Source organism: Amblyomma americanum, chromosome 7 (assembly GCF_052857255.1).
Source record: "Amblyomma americanum isolate KBUSLIRL-KWMA chromosome 7, ASM5285725v1, whole genome shotgun sequence".
NCBI lineage: Eukaryota > Metazoa > Arthropoda > Arachnida > Ixodida > Ixodidae > Amblyomma > Amblyomma americanum.
Window position 1 is genome coordinate 4,133,906 of NC_135503.1, and position 18,804 is coordinate 4,152,709.

Genomic DNA, 18,804 nt, shown 5'->3' on the forward strand with positions numbered 1-18,804 from the left:
GCTGAAGAAGAGAATCGCTATGAGACACAGGGCAATGAAGGAGCATGACCTCTGTAGGCTCGCACAAGCATTCGTCTTAAGCAAAATTACACACTCATTTCCGTATTATCTTATACGGCAAAAGGACAGGGAGGCTATTGATAGCGTCATTCGTGATGCTTACACAGCGGCACTGAGTGTACCTAGTTTTGCTGGCAACAACAAGGTTCTGGAACTGGCGGTACATAATACTAGGAGAGGGAAACTTCCTATGCCTCCCAGCGGTTACCAGTTACAAACGCTAGTGCCAATTCTTCCTTCAGTTACATTCATAGCAGTTGGAGGACAAATAGGGGGGCACTAATCTCCATGAGAATGGACGACTGAAACCTGCAGGCGCCAAGGGTGTTCACATCGCATCTGCTTCATCCGTAGACTGGTCCAAAATCGGGCCCGCTAGGGGAGGTGGGCGGATGTATCTTTGTCTGCACACTCTGCACGCAACCGTGCCTGGCCGCGTGCAGCGCTTTACTTGGGTTTTCGTACATCATTTTTTTTTTCTGTTGTGACATGTTACAATTGGTTGCACTGCTGGTCAACAATGGTGACCGCAGCGCTGAGCCAATGTTCGGAGAACAGAGAACATACTTTTATGGTTTTATTGATACATATCTCGCGACAATAACACAACTCTTTGAAATTACTCATGCTTTTGCTACAGCCATAAACTCAAAAGAGCAAATTGATGTCATTGCGATAGATCTCTCCAAAGCATTCGACAGAGTGTGTCATGGCAAGCTTTTACACAAGTTGCATGAGATGGGTATTGATGTACAAATAATTAATTGGATTCAGGCTTACTTAAATAACAGAGAACAATTTGTACAAATAGATGAAAAACATTCAACTTCACCAATATCATCTGGCATTCCGCAACGGTTCGTTCTGGGTCCTATATTGTTTTTATTATATATTAATGGTATTGCAAAAGACGTACACCCTCTCGTCGAAGCGCGCTTGTTTGCTGATGACATTGTGTTATTTTGTCTCATAAAATGCCTGCAAGATCAGGTCCTGTTGAATGACTCTTTGAAGCTTGTGTATGATTGGTGTGTAAAGTGGGACATGAAAATTAATTATGAAAATTGAACTTCTATGATTGTGTCGAACAAGAAGCAATTAGCATTCCCGTACATAATTAATGACAGAGCATTAAAGCATTCTAATAAATTAAAATATTTAGGTATCACGATTAGTCATGACTTAAACTGGAGTGATCATGTACAAAACATTTGTGGAGCAGCTCAACGAAAACTTGGATTCCTAAGGCGGAAGCTAAAAGATGCACCATTGGATGTCAAACTACAAGCCTGTAAATCAATAGTAAGACCAACTCTGGAATATGCTAGTATAATTTGGGATCCGAATCAGTAATATCTTATAGACAAAGTTGAACGTGTTCAAAGTTTGGCAGTAAGGTTTATATTTTCGTTTCACTAAAGAACCCAGTCCGTATCAGAACTTCTTTTACGAGCGCAGTTACCAACATTGGCTATCCGCAGAAAAATTGCCAGGCTAAAGTTTTTTTATCAGCTTGTGGAAATACAGCCGGGGGACAAAGCCTTTCGCCCCGCCCGCACTCCCACTCCGCGGATGCAGCGTTCCCGCTCGCTAACCGCAGATGGGGTTCGTGCTCGAGGGACAAAGGGAAGGGACGCAATAGCGTTAACACTCATATGCTATTTATTATACTTGCAATTAATGCACAGAGCGGGCCAGCTAGCTACAAAACATCAACGAGGCATTCCTCAGAAATAGAAGGCTACGTAAGAAGGACTTCCGACTTAACGGCTGGGGCGGGGGCGCGACTTCGGAGGTATCGGCGGCGAACGTTTGTATGCGCCGATAATGGCGGCCGGGTTTTCCCGTGCACGCCGCATTCTTGGGGCAAAGCCATTCCCTAGCATTTGCTGGGGAAGGCGACCAGAGCGCGTGTTTGCTGCACTCGCTTCGCTGCCCGGAACCAGAAGTCCAACGGCAAGGCACAACGGATCCCCGTGCGCCTGCCGCGGAAGTTGACGAGAGCGTGCGGCCGCAACCGGTCACGACGCTGACCGGTTCCCGAAAAGACTCTCTCCAGTTCCGCAGAATTCCGCGTAATCTATGAGGTGGCGCTCCCGTCGCTGTTTCCTCTTCCCCCATGAGGGAGACTTCCCTCCTCGCCCAGCCGATGCTGTCCTGATGCACGGTGGTGAAGATGGGCCGCGTCGAATTGGAGGGGGGAAACAGGTTCTCCACAAGCTTTATCACAGTATGTTCAATCTGGATTCCAGCTTGTACTTGCGGCCACCCGGAAGACTGTCATCGCGTACTAATCATCTTTTTGCAGTTATGCCGTACATGCCGAGAGTTGATGTGTATAAGTTTTCGTTTCTGCCTAAAACATGTATAGAATGGAATAACCTTGACCGGCGCATATTTGACAAAACATATTCACTTGAAACCTTTGTAAAACAGCTGGAACTGTGTTGTATTGACTGATTATCCCATTCCCACCTTGTAACAGCCCGCAAGGGCTAACAATGTTTGGAAATAAATAAATAATAAATAAATAAACATGCTCCCCGTTACTTTCAGTCTAAAAAAGATATTTGTCAAATTACACTATATGTCTACGTTTTGGCATTCCATACAATACACATATGTGTCGACGCACAATAGGTGTTGAGTTTTTTTCAAATGGGCCAGCTGAATTTTAAAGTGACCGCGTTAGGAGCTCGTGTCGCACAAAATCTGGTGTCACCGGCATCGTTGACCGTGAGCGAAAAATCCATGAAAATTCCCAGAAGAGCAACCTAGGAGGCAGATGGGCCACCTAGTTCACATCACATTCCTTCGTCATAAAAATCTTACCCAGCAGAATGTGAGCAAACAGCCCACCGTGGCAAGTGGCAGTTAAATTATTGATTGGCTGCTCGGGAAGAGCAACCTCAGTCGCTCAAGACCTGCCGATGGCATCGCCTGCCATCACAGGGCAGTGCCGCATTGCTTAACCGCTACACCACTGCACCAGGAGTGGTATGAAGACTTCCAGGGATCCATGAATGTAAAGTAGAGAATGACCGATGTCGTGGCGTTAAAAAAAGGAGACGACAACAAAAATGCATAGAAGGAAAAATAAAAGTGATCGTCTGAAGAACATATTCGTACAGCCACCCAGACCAGTTTACAGAAGCTCAGAAAACCTCCGGGATTAGCAAACATCATCGAAGACCAATTCCTCAGAACCTATAGGCTGCCACATATGTAACAACAGTTTCTGTAAAGTGTGTCTGCACATCACCACATCTCGGAGCGTCGGAAGCAATGGTTCGCACTTTCATTTAAATACCCATGGCGACTTCATCATCATCATCATTTATTATCCCTTAAAGGCCCCTAAGTGGGGTATTACATAACGAGGGGGGAGAAAATCGATAACATATTTATATCAATGGTCAATAATAGAAAAATGAGAACAGGCACCAGAAGAGGCGTATTCATGACAGTGTTGAGTGCCTTCACCTGCGATATTGCAAATGTCATTGATCTACTCCAGTAACTTGCAATACATGGGTCATACTGGAGCCCCCTTTAGGTTACGCTTTAACAACCATAGAGCCCATGTCCCATCCATTCCAAACTTACCCTTATCAAGGCATGTCAAGCTCACCGGTCACTCATTTGATCAGATTTCAGCTACTATTCTGGAATCAGGCTTTACAACTAATCATGACCGAAAAGTTAGACAGCCTATTCTTATCTATAAATTCAATACAGTGTCTTCACGTTTAAATGAAAGCACAGAAAAATTGAACTCCATACCATTTGAGGCCCAAATGTTAACCACCATTAGTGCTTTCTCTTTCGCGTTTCTTCTTCAGTGCCTTCACATGTTTACATCGCAGTATTCATCTGCTTTTTGTTTCTATTTTTTAATGCTCGGCATTTACATACAGGTAGCACCATAAGTGTCCTTTCTGTATTTAGTAATAGATATTCTTGCTACTGATTATGCTGTTCACTGCCGCCATGTGTCTCCTAGACAATGTATAATTTCTTGCTTCTTGATTCTTGCTCTCCAACAATTGTGACCTGTCATCTTAGGACTGATTGTAAGCGAACTGAATGATCCAGTGTATGCTTGTTTATCTGCTGATGCCGCATTATGTAGTTAACATAAACGACACACCAAATTTCGTAAATTAGCTCTTCTGGCTACTACTGTGATTCACATATCGCCTTGTAGTCACATGCCTGACGCGTTTTTACTTTACTTTTTTGGTTGATATTGTCCTGTACGCTGTTGTGCTCCTATCTACATATACTGTGCCTTCTCCTTCGATTCTGACGAAGGCTGTTCCACGACCGAAACATCAATAAATTGTCTCAAACATTGGTCCACGTTTCTAATATATCTATGCACGTGTGCACACACACACACACCTGGGCAGGTCGTGCCGACGTCACAAGTTCATGTGACTTAGGTGTCAGATGAGCTACCTGATGAGCTACCAGGCAGGTGAGCTACCTAGGTGGCAGATGAGCAGGCAGCTCACCTTTCATAAAGAAGAGACACCATGACAAACACCTTGACGCAGCAATGTTTAATGATGAAAAAATTGAGAAACATTTCACACTAGCATGCATATTCGCATTTTGTCCAACTATGCAAATCAGCGACCATTCTTTTTTCGTAACAGCTAAAGTGCAAAACTTGCACCCAACTGCTGCAACAAGGATAGCCACATCATCATCATCATACTCTTCCATCTTGCACTCCTTTGCTCCGCTCACACAACCCCCCCGGTCACAACGCCCACAACAGATTTTGAGGATGTGAAGGCTATACTAAAAAGGCACCCTGTGCTGTACATGATGCACAGGTTTCGGCCACGCACCGACAAATTCTTCAAAGCGGACCGCTTTCACTTGTGACAGTGCCGTTTCCGCAGGCACCATTACATTTATTTCATTTATTTACCCTAAGGGCCCTTTCGGGCATTACTCAGGGGGTATATATAGGGGGCATTACATGGTGGATGGTGCAAGTTCGAAACGCTGAGAAGAGAATCCATGCGTTAACACAATTCACTACAAAGCGCGATTGTCACGGGACAAACGGCATATGTTCACACTGCCGTGTACATTCACCATACACAAGTTCGTGATAACCGCCAAAGGCACGAGTATAAATAGTGTCCTCATCTTCTGTTGTGGAATGCGCACGCTAAAACCAGTCCCGTGTTCCAACTGAAACACTCCGAGGGGTTTTTGGGGCGAAAGTGCCTGCCTTGGGCAGTGCAAATCTTTGAGCAGTCGCTTGGTCTATCACTTACCTGACGCAGTCGAGAGCCCGGTGTCCTGGCAGGTGCAGCCAGCGTAGCAGAGGAGCCAGCATGCGATGGCAGCCACGTGGGTCCCCTTCAGCCAGAAGCCGCTGTGCCAACGAGCAGCGCACCCGGCCCAAGTCAGCCGCTAGCCAGCCGGGACCTGACCGAAGGCCTCGTGCTGCATGGCGCAGCGTGGACATCATACATGCGAAACATTGTAAACAGAGTTTTCGCGAAGCGCACTCCTCGATGCGACGAGACAGCTGCGCATGCGTGCAGGTAAAAATGGTGCAGCTGCAAAAGCGGCGCGAATGTGATCAATGTGTACGAAACCTGCACTTTTACTCCAGTTTTCCAGCGATCATTGATAGTACTGTGACCAATATATCTGAAAACTGCACTTTTACTGGAGTTTTTCAGTGATCAATATAGCGATCGGTACAGTGACCAATATATCTGAAAACTGTACTTTTACTCCAGTTTTCCAGTGATCAGTACAGTGATTAGCACAGTGACCAATACATTCAAAATGCACCGTACAGTGTAAATGCTAAGGCAAGACACATTCAGTAAGCTGTTCGACACCTTAATTAATGACCATTATTGTGGGAAAAAGAAGCTGTATACATGAGTTCATTTCATGAATGGTGATTTTATTAGCAAACACGGTACATTAAACTTTGCAGAGATCAGATCACTGATATTCGTGCTCTTCAGCATGTCAGGGCCCATTCATTCTAAGTCTGCTGGCTTCACCACATCAATTGTTTAAGTGAAGCATATACTGTGGCAAACAATGGGTTGATCACTCTCTGGAAAAGCCATAACTTTTGGCCATGAACGCTGCCAATGTGTTCCCAAGTTTCTGCTTCTGATGAGCACTTGAACCTGAACCATACAGTGCACCAAAGATCCGCTGCACAACATAAGTATCTACCAACTGCATAAAAACAATCAAGCTGTGTGCAACTTCCTTCTTAGCTTGATACCATAGTTTGTCAATTTCCTTCAGCCTCAGTTTCTCCTACCAAATTTTGGGAAGATGAGGAAAAAAATTTCAGCATGAACTGTACAAGTGAATTAGCAACTTTTAAAATGTGAATGATTATCTAGTTTCTCTTCATGCTGCATTCCTCAGTATCCTCAGTTAGCTACCATTTGCACTATTCAACTTACAATTCAGAGTGAATTTGTGGGCTCACTTTTGAAACATGTATGTGATCTTTAAAAGTTTGGTTATTTCAACGAGTTACGTGCATTGGAGGAGTTGCTTTGCCCGCAAGCTTTTTGCAAGAGCATGTATTTTGGTGCAATGTAGGCAAAATTTGTTGAGCCACAGCGCGTTTTTCAAAATTCTAAAAACTATGGATAGCGTACGGTGGGTTGCACGCCTCTCAATAAACAAGGAGAGAAACAGAATAGGTAAAAAGTTAACTATTCAATATTAGTTAACCAGCCTACTAGCCAGCACGTTTTAGCTGTATTCTGATGTGCTACACTGATAACAATGCTGTGCCAAAAAAAAAAAGCGTTCTACCTCAGACTATTTATAAAAATTGCGAAACATCTTTGGCGAAACACCCAGAGTGTATATGCAGACACACACAACACACACACACTCATGCACATACATACAGACACACACCTATTGTATATGCATGCATAGCATATTTAAATGTATATTTACTTTATGTATTTGGCTGTTTATTTATGTGTATACTTTTTTTAATTCCCCTCCTTGTAATGACCTTCTAATGACGGTTGACATTATCTGTAAATAAATGAATAAATAAAAATATGCTTGTGGGCTGTCAGCTCTGACAGCGAAATCGGAGCTGTGATGCACTCATCGCAGCCAGGAATACACCGAAGTGACAAGTGCACCAATAGATACACAGCAACTTGGTTGGCAGGTCAAGTGAGCAGGAGCACATTTCAGTTTTGGTTCCATTTTCAGCAACCCTTTGACGCACACAGAGTGCAAAAATAATCAAAAACTGGGTTTTTGTAGTTGCATGCAGCAGGTTTTGCCCTTTGACACAGCTTGGTGCAAATGGCACAGCAGTTCCAACACAGATCATAAACAAAATGCATCGTAACATTTCATATTCCTTTCATTTCTTTTCCCTTTTGCCAGGTGTAAAATAAATATTACACTTGGCCATATGGCTCAGATGCGATGGAATAAATTTAGCTTTAAGTAGCACTCCCATCCTGCAAGAATGTTTGTGTCATCCTTGTGACGAAAATGCTCTGCATAGTAATCAATGCCATATCTATGTGTACTTTCTGCAGTCACTTCTGTTCAATAATTATTTGAAATGAACAAAGCCAATGGGTGAATCAATGCTAAAATAAAGAAGTTTACAGGCAAGAAGATAATTTGAAGCCATACATGGCATGGACTCCAGCAATGGTCAAAAACTGTTGGTAGAATTTGTAGAAAAGATTAGTCCAACAATTATGAATAGCTTCTTTTGCAAATGCATGAGTAGAAAGTGGATGTCAAAGAGCCACAATGAAGACTACACTCTGTATCAATTTCAAGCAAGGTGACACCTAATGACCACAGGATTATTATGTCTATAATTAGCCTATTTTGAAAATGAACAGGGAAAGATTGTCAACAACAAGCAGATACATGAGCCAGCGGCAAGAGAAAATGCGTCCTTCAGGATTTTACTTGGAAACAGATACTCTGCCTTAGCCAAGCAAATGCAAACTTCATCAAAATAATCCCAGAATGTGCAGTAGAACCAAGCGATAAAGCATCTAGACAAGTCACTGGCACTCTCTTACTGCAAGCAAAGGATCCGATTAAAAACCCAATGACATGAGAGCCTTGAGCATTACAGACAAGGCAGGGTTAACAAAAAATTGATGGATAAATCGGGGCTATGTGACATCAGAAAGTATAACCAGAGAGTACGCGACAGCACTGAAGCACACAGAAAACCTGAAAGTAGCAAGGGGTAAACTAAGCTCCAGGAGGAACCAGATGTATGCAGCACTAAACACATCGATGGTAGTACGCTGGCCTTCAATTCAACTGCCTGGCCCCATGCCACTGTGCTTTGGAATGGTCTTCCCAACACTGTCGCTTCCCTCAACAATTCAGCATTATCTGCACTGACATCGTGCTCCGCTATTTTATTTCTGTTTCTCTTTTGCTTCACATCTTTTCGTTTGCCCTACAGTTGCATTATACATTGCTTTTCATGTGCTTTTTAATCACTCATATAATGACAAGCGTTTTATTACTCCTGTATTTTCGCTATTTTTCGTTGCATTTATCTTACTGTTCACCCAATATGTACCTTACAATGTTGTTATACTTAGTCTGTGAATTTTGTCCTGTACTAAGCTTGCATTTTTATTTTCTTGCCTTGAATTCTGAATAGTATTTCTGTACTTATTACATTTATAGTTATAATGTTTTTGCCCCCTTATTCAACGCCCTTGGGTCCTGTAAGGTATTTGGATAAATAAATAAATAGTTAGAATTTGTTTTATTTATTTATTTAGTTAGGAATACTGCAGACTCCTTCTAGAGTCCAAGCAGGAGTGGGAAACACACATGAACGATACCACAAATACAAAACAAAGGCAAAGAAAAAGTTAGACATTCATACTTTTCAAAGCGGCAATGAATTCCACTTCATCCGGACAATCAACAACATTCTGCGGCAGCCTATTCCAGTCGGACACAGCCTTAGGGAAATAGGAATATTGAAATGAATCGGTACAAGCCCAGTATTCTTGTAAAATTTTACCGTGGTTAAAGCATGTGTTAGCTTGTGATACAGGGATAAGTTCTTGTTTACCTGCGTCTTATTATTGCACAGGAGGCATAAGAATGTAAGGAGGGTCTGAAGATCCAAGAGATTAACCATCTGTGATACGCTATCTGTTTGTCTCTAGCAGTTGCAAATAAAATGGACGGCCATTCTCTGCACCTTTTCCAACTTGTCTATACTTGTTTTGGTGTAGGGGTCCCATATGCATATACTCCGAAATTGGCCTAACCAGAGATTTGTATGCAGTGAGCTTCACCTGTCTTGGGGCTGTCACCAATTTTCTTCGAATCCCCCATGGGAGAAGAGTTATTCACTGAATTTCATACAGAATTTCAGACAGCCAGAGCAATAGAAGGAAATATTAGCACTGAAGGTATAGAAACTCCAGGTGTAAGTAAGGAATTGAAGATTGCCTGTAGCTCTCCTGAAGGAGCAGAGATATAGTGCTTAAAAACTTGCATCCCAGCATTCGCAATGTCTTTTGACCTAAAACATAGTGGAGACATTGAAGAATGTCAACATTATACTAATCCGCAAAAAAACATAGCAGAGACGTGAAGAAATACAGACCTGTCCACCTATTGGCACCCTTGTACAAGGCACACCTAAGGCATTGAGGAACCATACGTAAAGCCAGTTTAGAACTCTATCCAGAGCTCTAAAATGACAAGAGTGAGCTTGGTATAAGGATTAACGGGAAATACCTCATCAAACTCAGATTTTGCAATGATGCTGTCTTAGAAAGTAATCAGGGAATGAACTGCAGCAAAGATTGAGGATGTACACATGCAAAATTAGTAGGATCAAAAGTATGATTATTATTAAAATGAATAAATATTAACGATGTTTCACAAGCGAACAACAGTTTGCAATAGGCAATCAGATATTGCAGGTAGCTAAGGAGTGCATTTACTGGGGTCGTGTAATAATGGCCCAGTGAGTTTAGTTTAGTTTAATGGGGGTTTTAACGTCCCAATGCGACTCAGGCTATGAGAGACGCCGTAGTGAAGGGCTCCAGAAATTTCGACCACCTGGGGATCTTTAACATGCACTGACATCGCACAGTATACGGGCCTCTAGAATTTCGCCTCCATCGAAATTCGACCTCCGCGGCCGGGATCGAACCTGCGTCTTTTGGGCCAGCAGCCGAGCGCCGTAACCACTTAGCCACCGCAGCGGCTAATGGCCCAGTAAGATCTTAAAAATTAGTAAGCAGATGATACCGGGTCGACTGAATTCAGATATAGCTTCTAAATTACAAACAAAAGACTGCCCATATTACTGAAAAGGCAAGTTTATAACAGATGGAGCACAGACTTGGAGGCTATCAAAAAGGCTAGCAACCAGGACAAAAGAGTCCAGTGAGCGATGGAAAGGAAGCAGAGCGAAAAGTTGGGCATGTTGGTATTGGTTCAATTTGCTGGAAGGAGAGTGCAAAAAAGGACAAGACACTTGAGGAAGGCGCACACAACAAGTGCTTACTAGCAACAAAGGCGTTTATTCAAACGTGTGGTATAATATGGGGCAAGAAAAACATGGGAAAGAAGCTAAGGAACAAAATCAAAAACCAAAGATTAGCTGTTACAATCTAAAAGGAAATCTCTTTCTCCTCAGAGCAAGAGATGGCTCGCTGACACAGTGATCTGCCTTGGAAAAGTAGGAGGCTTCTACAATCTCCTGTCTTCTGATCCTGATGTGTAAAGAATGCAAATGTTCACTCCAGGTGTTTCACAGGTTTTATCTGTTTCCCGGTGTTCTTGAACATGACATGCAAGGTGAGTGCCTGTGCCATTCTTGTTGTGCAGTAGAAAAAAAAAAGGCTTTCGAAAAAGAAAATGCAAGTACCTGCAAAAGATATGATATCGAACATGCAAAGACGACGGCAGCCTGGAAGCGAAACGCAGTATATAAGATACCTGTGCCATGTGGTGATGTGTACAGCGGCTAAACTGGCCGCAGCATCAATACACGACTCACTGAACACTGCAGAGATAAAAAAAATGGCGCAGGCACTTAAACACGTCCCTTTAAAAGCTGAAATGGGGAATCTCTTCATTTTAATTCAATCTTGATCCCTCAGGTGTCACTGACTGTTATCTGTTCTCACCAATAATGACCTATCTCATTTCTCGAGAACTTGTCAGCTCTTTAAAAAACAGCATTGTTCATAAATAAATGAAACTGCTGTTTCAGGCGTAGCCTGGTTTCTCATTCTTTGCAGTATAAAAATCATCCATAATAAAACTTGCAACACTGTTGCATTGTACCCAGCCAATCTGCAGGCCTGCATTGGACTGACACATGAGCTTGCCTTTTTCAAGGAGTGCTTGGTGGTGCGACAGAAGAGTAGGCAATCCAAGGCGGGTACACTTTGACGCGTTGTGTAATACAGCACAGGCCAGGGACAAGACGTTGCTGTCTGCAGGTATCAAGGTGGGGTCCCCTGAAGAATAAGAGTGACAGCAAAACAAATGATGCAAATTTTAAACCTCACAGCAAAATAAGGATGATGACAGTAATGAACATGCAAAGAGCACAAGCTCAACAGAATATTTAAGTTTATGTACCAAACTCTCCAGCAATACCTTGTCGCACATAGATTAATTGAGAGAGCCTGCTTGAAGTTTACCATCAGAAAAAAGAGTGGCTGTGTGTGCATGTGTGGAGGGGGGAAACTCCCGTGTGAGTTGCGTTACATACAGGCCACGGTCTCGCAAAAAAACTTCAAAAAAGCAAGTGATAAGGGTGCGGCAAACATCCTTCGTGTGTTAGCCAGTGTTGCCGAATAATGAAAAATTTCCCATATTGTGGGAAAATTGAAACTTCAAAGGAAAAAGAGAAATTAATGCAAAATGTGGGAAATTTTTGCGATCCCTGTAAAACTGTCACTCTGGATGCTGCTCTCAACCTTACCAAGATTGTGAAAGATATGATCTCCGAGAAGACGCGGTCGCTTGGCTCCATAGCTGTGAAGTGAAAATATGTGCTGCTGTATTTTTGTCAGCTGAGATTTCCATATGCCTCGATGGGATGTGGTTTCAGACCTCAGAGAGCAGGAACTTCGAAGACATGCCGATGTCTCTTGGCCCAACAGGGGTGAAAGAGTGCTTTTTAACTATACTAAAGGGACAACTTTTTGCCAATTCAGCAAAGGCTAGGCAGGAAAGAGAGAGAGACGGGCCTTTGTCCCCCTGCCGCGGGGGTGGGTTTTTCGTTGTTCGGACTAAGAGTGTGGAGGTATGAAAGGGGGAAAGTTGAAGATGGTGCAGGGTCGCTAGGGCTGAGGAGCCCACTCCCAACAGTACCAGGACAAAGGCCCGTCTGATTCCCTTTCCTGCCTATCCTCTGCTGCATTGCCACAAAAAAGCTATACCTGAGTATAGTCACACTCAAGCGTCGAATTTAAACAAATTTTCACTCTAGCAGGATACAACTTAAAATGTACTGCAATAAGGTGCTTGTCTGGGCTAGTCGGTACATGGTACTAAATGAAGGCACAGCGCACGAAAGGCGGGACTGAGAAAGAGACAAACACAGCGCTGTGTTTGTCTCTTTCTCAGTCCCGCCTTTCGTGCGCTGTGCCTTCATTTAGTACAACTTAAAAAAAACAGCAGTTCCGAACACTGGGCCAGTGTCCACGGCATACTGTGTTACTCCGCTAACCAGTCACAAAAGTAAACAAAATCAGCTTTTTAACGCTTAATTTTATGAAACAAGCCAGGTATCAAAAATTCTAGAGCTTATAACTTTTTTTCTTGTGATTAACTTCTTGTTTAGGCGACAAGAAAAGTTCTAACAATAAACTACTTTCTTTCTCGTGAAGGAATTACCAATGTAAAAGTTCAGAAGAGAAATCGGACGTGCATGGATGTCATCACTGTGTTGGCTGTTCTGCGCATGTCCCTCACGAACCATGGGCTCATGCAGAGAGCTGCTAACTTTACGGTGACAAGAAAGCACATGCAGTTCTCCATAAATGATACAAAACTAATAAAAAGAGGCTTTTATCTGTGCATCAGAATAAAAGGGTTTGAGAAATCATGTTTCTTTTCTGCTGCTTCACTGAAAATTTTGCCCTGCATTTGTCTATTTACGACCAAAAACCGAAGTCTGAATCATACAAAATCGCGGAAAGCAGTGCCTTTGTAATAATTTTGTATTAGCACACACACAAAGTCTCCACAAATACAGACTGTTCCGCGATTAATCACGCGCCATAGAATGCTTCACTCTGCTAAACTGGTTAATTGTTCGAGCTCAAATTTCTCACAGAAATGACATTTGGTAGGCAGAATTGTTTTACGCTACATTTGTTTGTGGTACTTGCCTGAAATTCGAATTGTCTGCGCCGCCGAGATTTGGCAAAGGAGGTTGCAGGGTCGAAAGGCTTCACGAAAGCCTTGAAGTTTAGTGGAGTTTTAGCCAAACTAAGTTTTTGTGATCATTCATAAGCAGTTAAAAAAGCGTCTAAAAACTCCCCCCCCCCCCCCCCCCCCCCCCCCCCCCCCCCCCCCCGCGTCTTCCTTTGCCGAATCGCCACAACCGGCAAACGAGACGGCGCCACCGGCGCTTGTTCTGTTTCGTCGTCGCCGCAGACGATGCGAATATCCGATTTATTCTGACCGATTCAGGGAAGTACCCCAAACAAATGTAGCATAAAACAATTCTGCCGACAAAGTGCCATTTCTGTGCGAAATTTGAGCTCGGACAATTCGTCAATTTAGCTGAGAGAAGCATTCTACGCCGCGCGTTTTGTGTGGATGACCTTGAGTGAAGACCATTTGAATATGAGTAAAGTTTTGGCCTGAAATAATGATGTGGGCTCCATAAGAGCACCTAATTGTATATGGGTTTATTTATATTTAATGTATTCGCCGATTCGCGAGCTCTTCAAGGATAACATCGTGGCGAGCAAAATGGGCACACCTATGTTAGCACGGTTCCACAAGCCGCTACGCCGCGTGTGTGGGAAAACAACACATGAGCGTGCACCTGTGAGAAGATTCATCAGAGCTTGGTACTCGTGCACTTCTTCAGCAGGATCAAGCGGCGTCTCTGCCTGATCCGTTGTGTTTGTCTCTGATCGGCACACAATGCTGTTGAGACGCCGCACCAGCTGTCCGAAGGTGTTCGGCTGATTGCTTGCGTCATGAGCGTCCACCTCTTCCATGCTTCCATAGTATGCAGACTGTGGGTCCAACCACTGGTCCAATCCAACATGCTCCTCTGACTGCATCATGTTCCGCATGAGTCAGAAGACTACACAATCACACCGTGGCAACTAGTGGCAACTATGAATATCCCGCGCTGCAAGCCTCGCCTCGCGCCGTTGCCTCGCGCCATGCGCCAACCAAACAAACAAAAAACGTGGACGCGCGATTGCGCGACTCTTGGCAGAAATCTAAATTTCATTTTCGAATAAAAAAACTGCGCGAAGCTTCGTTCACAAGCCCAACCCTAGTTTCAATTTGATTACCTGTGAAAGCGCAGACAAATAACAGAACCTGAATTTAACTCTGACAGCCATACGTTTTAGAGATTTTACTCCTCTCCTCCGCCGTGAACGGCGTAAAATACCATGGTGACATTTTTATTTTTATTTTTTTAATTTTATACTTTGGCAAGGATACAAATCTTGTGCCCGCCCGAAGAGGATGTGCTGCAATATCATCATCAGCAGCAGTAGCAAGTGAGGCTGCATTGGCTGCATCGTTGCACCGCCCTGGTTCCTGTTTTCGTCTTCTACTGGTGGTTCAGCCGTTTCGCTGCACCAAAAGTGATGTTTAATATCAATAAGCTGTTAACTAAAATTTCTGATGCAAAGGTAACAGCGCACGTTGCTTTGGGAAAGCTGTGCACAGCTGCCGTTGGTAAATCTGGCCCTCTGCATGTGCTTTTCAGAGCCAGAGTCCGACGAAGCCCCCAAGCCCATCGGAAACATCGGAAGCTAACGAAGCGAGCGCCGAGGTGATGCCCGTTTCCATATTACGAACAACATCGTCTGGCCGGTCATGATTTGGCTGGCTCTCTGGCAGCATATCCCAGCTTGTTCGACAGCAGGGTCTTGTGATGAATGAATTTGAACGGAGCCGTTCATCTCGGAAGCCTGCGCACACGTCATGTGCTTTCAAGCTGACTCTTTATGGCAGTGTAGCAGGTGTCGTGATATCTAATGTGCTCAAGGTATTCGAACCCTTGGATTGCTTGGTATGCTAGTTGCACATCTGGCCTCATCAGTGCTCTTGCGTCATATATGAAGCCGTCGGTTTTTGCCGTGCTGCACGGTTCCCCCCCCCCCCCCCCTCTCTTTTTTATGTGCAGTGTCTATACGCAGGTTATGCTTACGACTGGCGCTGTTTTGCTGCTCCGGCTATGAGCTGCTTTGCTCTATTAAAAGCTGACGTTCTAGCCGCATTACAGCCACGTGAAGGAGACAAATGAAAATTTATGCTTGCCGTGGCATACTTCAAGTGTCCCATAAGAGCAGTATGCAAAGCTATAACGGACACCCTATTTGCACCATGGAACAGCAAATCTTTTGAAATTAATGTGAATTACTCCATTATTCCTCTTGTCCTTATTTTCAAATGTCTACCTTGTTCAGCTATGAATACATACTATTTTGCCCGACTTTCCATTTTCTTTAGGTTTGATTTCTAGTTTAGTAGATGCAGATGGCTGGACTTTTTGAGATGGATACTTTGCCTCTTGCCTTCAGTCCTAATATTTCCTTGGTGTGGGAAAGTGAAAGTAGGGGACCATATCATAAAGTCCTTGACCGGAGTGCATGTGACTGCAGGGCTTCCTGTGTCCGTCGTGCCTGCGAGCCTTCCCTTCGGCAGATGCATTGCAGGACCACTATGAGACCAGCCATGGCAGTGGCCTGGAGGTGGTGTGCCCGACATGCCGCATGCGGCTGGGCTCAGAGGTTGAGCTCGAGAGCCACTGTGCCCGCCACCATACGCCAGCGGCGCCTGACACTGAGCCAGCAGCTGTGGAGCAGCTCCAGCACGAGCTGGCAGCTCTGCACGCATCCCTGCGGGTGAGATGGGCCTCCATTATGCATGTTTGCGTCATGATGGTTGGCAAACATTTGTACCAGCAGAAGCAGGCACCTCATCAATCGAGCATTCGGTCAATATTACGGCAACAGCACAAAAACACCTGGATGAAAGGGGAGGATACATAGAACAAGCGCTGTTGCCCTAATAATGCATCACCAACTCGCCTGTTTCAGTCAAAGTAGAGTACCCCAAAAGAAAAGCTCCAATATCAGCTTCTGAGCCCTGGGTAAAAAAATAGGCATGTAGCAACAGAAAGGATAATACAAAGATAAGGAAAAATGAAATTATAGACAGGGAGAGGAGAAAAAAAAAGACTTTAAAGGACCAACGACACCAATTTTAGTTGAAAATTCATGGCTCACCACGTGGTACTTGACTATTACCACTAAATAATTTATAATTCAGTTTTTTCTTGATGCCTTCTTTGGCTTCAGTTTAATCAGCTGAACAATAGCTGTGATTTGTAGTTGGTGTTCAGGTCACGTGAGCCACGAAAAAAACTAAAATATAGTTCCCAATTCGTAGTTATAATTACTACAACACTTAAACTGGCCTGCTTTGATAGCTGGAATGACAATAAACGACGCATCAGCAGTTATATTGCCATTTTTTTCATGCCTGATATAAACATCAACTACACGTCACAGCCATCTTTCGGCTGACGAAAACGAAACCGAAACAGCACAAAGAAAAATTCAATAACAAATCATGTAACGGTCATAGGTGAATACCATGGGGTGATCCATGTATACTAGCATCTGGCGCATCACTTGAAAGAAGAAAACACGCAAGCTAAAATTTGGTGTTTATAGTCTTTTAACAAGCATAACATTTTGACACTAGTCAATTGTAACAACACTACAATGGTACCATCACAGATTAGTCACAAGAACTAGGAAAGATGGTGAGGCAGTGAGCTAACAAAATTCTGCAGTGTAAACATTGCTATACAAGCACAAAGCTACGGTACATATTGCATGATAGTACTTTTTCGCCAAACCCAAATGCTAACCTACCGAAATGAAGTCATGGCACAAAAAAAAAAGCTTAATTCCATTCCAGGTGTACAAGGTGCTGAATACATTATGTAACTAATGGAGACAATTGTTAAATACTGAGGGGACACAGTAAATAAGCTTTGCAACAGGCTGTCAAGGTCATCACCAGCAACACTATTCTAAAGTCATAGAAGGAAATGATGCAGCATCTGTATGACAAATCCCTTTAAGGTGCTTTGTACGCAATTATGCACACAGCAGATGCACAACTTTTTCTGAAAGTGTGCTGCACCTAGTAGTTACTTCATTGTTTCAGTTCAATCTAGCATCCTTGTTGCAAATAAGTTTTTTTGTGTGTCATGTAGTGAACGTAGTAAATAATATATCACAAAGCAAGCTGCGTAGCACCTTGTCCGCCATTTTTATGCAGCCAGGTTTTCCCGCGAATGATAACATCGATTGTTTTTGTGCAGTTTCAAGCGTAATGTGTGTCTCGAAACACAAAGTGATTCCACGATCTTTCGGGTGGTTACTTGAAAAATCCAGGCATTTTGATGTTAGTATTTCCAGCCAATCCAACACTTGGTACAGAATTTTGCTCATCCTTTTAAAAACCTACCCGCTGGTCTTTCGCCCTGGAAAACTAACAAATGCTCTTTCATGAGGCCTGAAAACACACTATTTAAAGGGAAAAGTAATTGTTTTCAATTAAAACAAAAAATGGTGCCAGAAGGGGGTATGTAGTTCATGGAGTAGATGCAGAAAACACCATACAATGCAGTGGGTACATCAGCACATAGGTAACACGTTCAGCCAAGTCAGATACAAAGAAAATTTCTTGATCGAGTTCTTTTTAACAACATTGAGCAAAGATTATGTCATAGAGGGGAAAAATATTTGTTGCATCAGCAGTTCTAGAGAGTTCTTCAGTGGTGTAGCTCTTGGGCTGGATGAAAGTACAACTCAAAGGTCATTTTTTTTATAGGCAATAAAGCTTCTAGATAAAGCTTGCAGACAGTAGAGATTACTGTATTTTCTTGTGTATAAGTTGTGTGTGTGTTTGTGCGTGTGTTTTCTGAACTATTCATAGGTGCGTCTTATACAGCGGTGTCACTTATATACCGTCAATAATGACCTTCTATTGTGCTTTGTCTTTTACCTCGCCCAGTAACTATGCTTGAAAATAAAATCGACGTGTAAAGCAGGAAACAGTCAGGTTATTTTTAAGATATTACCGAATGGGCAGAATCACAAAATCTCGCGTGTTCTCGAAAGTTTTGATCTTGGTGTCATTCTTATCACTTCCATTTAGATTTGCACGCATTGCGCATTGTTCTTTCAACGTGAGACTTCTTACAAGTTGAAGGAGCTGCAATGCAAATTCAAGTTGTTTAACATTGAATATATGCTAAGGAATGCGAACTGGGCAGCAGAGAGACAGATTTGACATTTTAGTGAAGAGATGGTCCAGGACTGGCGCAAAACCCTAAGAGTGCTCAGGTCCATGAAACCAACAGAAAAAGGCAGACTACGGGAAGAAGGCATGCTAGTCAGACCACAAGGATTGTCCGTGCACAGCAGCTGCTGAAAGTGC

At 43.3% G+C, this 18,804-nt stretch overlaps 2 protein-coding genes across 12 annotated transcripts in view; one reads left to right on the forward strand and one right to left on the reverse strand.

The window, feature by feature from the left end:
• OSCP1 (Organic solute carrier partner 1) overlaps positions 1-14,604 on the reverse strand; it is a 66,928-nt gene extending 52,324 nt beyond the window's left edge. For 3 of the 11 annotated variants that reach the window (XM_077630819.1, XM_077630821.1, XM_077630817.1), the window contains exons 1-3: positions 14,075-14,604; positions 11,460-11,591; positions 5,358-5,529 (exon numbers count right to left, since the gene is read on the reverse strand). In XM_077630819.1, the coding sequence (XP_077486945.1) occupies positions 5,358-5,529; positions 11,460-11,591; positions 14,075-14,396 (626 nt within the window). In that variant the 5' untranslated portion in view covers positions 14,397-14,604. Of the gene's footprint in view, positions 1-5,357; positions 5,530-11,459; positions 11,592-12,061; positions 12,115-12,192; positions 12,550-13,475; positions 13,618-14,074 lie in introns of those variants that run through there. The other 8 variants (XM_077630823.1, XM_077630822.1, XM_077630827.1 and 5 more) reach the window with 7 other exon arrangements.
• Positions 14,605-14,790: 186 nt separating this feature from the next.
• LOC144098297 (uncharacterized) overlaps positions 14,791-18,804 on the forward strand; it is a 39,471-nt gene continuing 35,457 nt past the window's right edge. Inside the window, exons 1-3 of the mRNA XM_077630816.1 lie at positions 14,791-14,972; positions 15,050-15,115; positions 15,948-16,190. Of these exons, the coding sequence (XP_077486942.1) occupies positions 14,928-14,972; positions 15,050-15,115; positions 15,948-16,190 (354 nt within the window). The 5' untranslated portion in view covers positions 14,791-14,927. The remainder of the gene's footprint in view (positions 14,973-15,049; positions 15,116-15,947; positions 16,191-18,804) is intronic.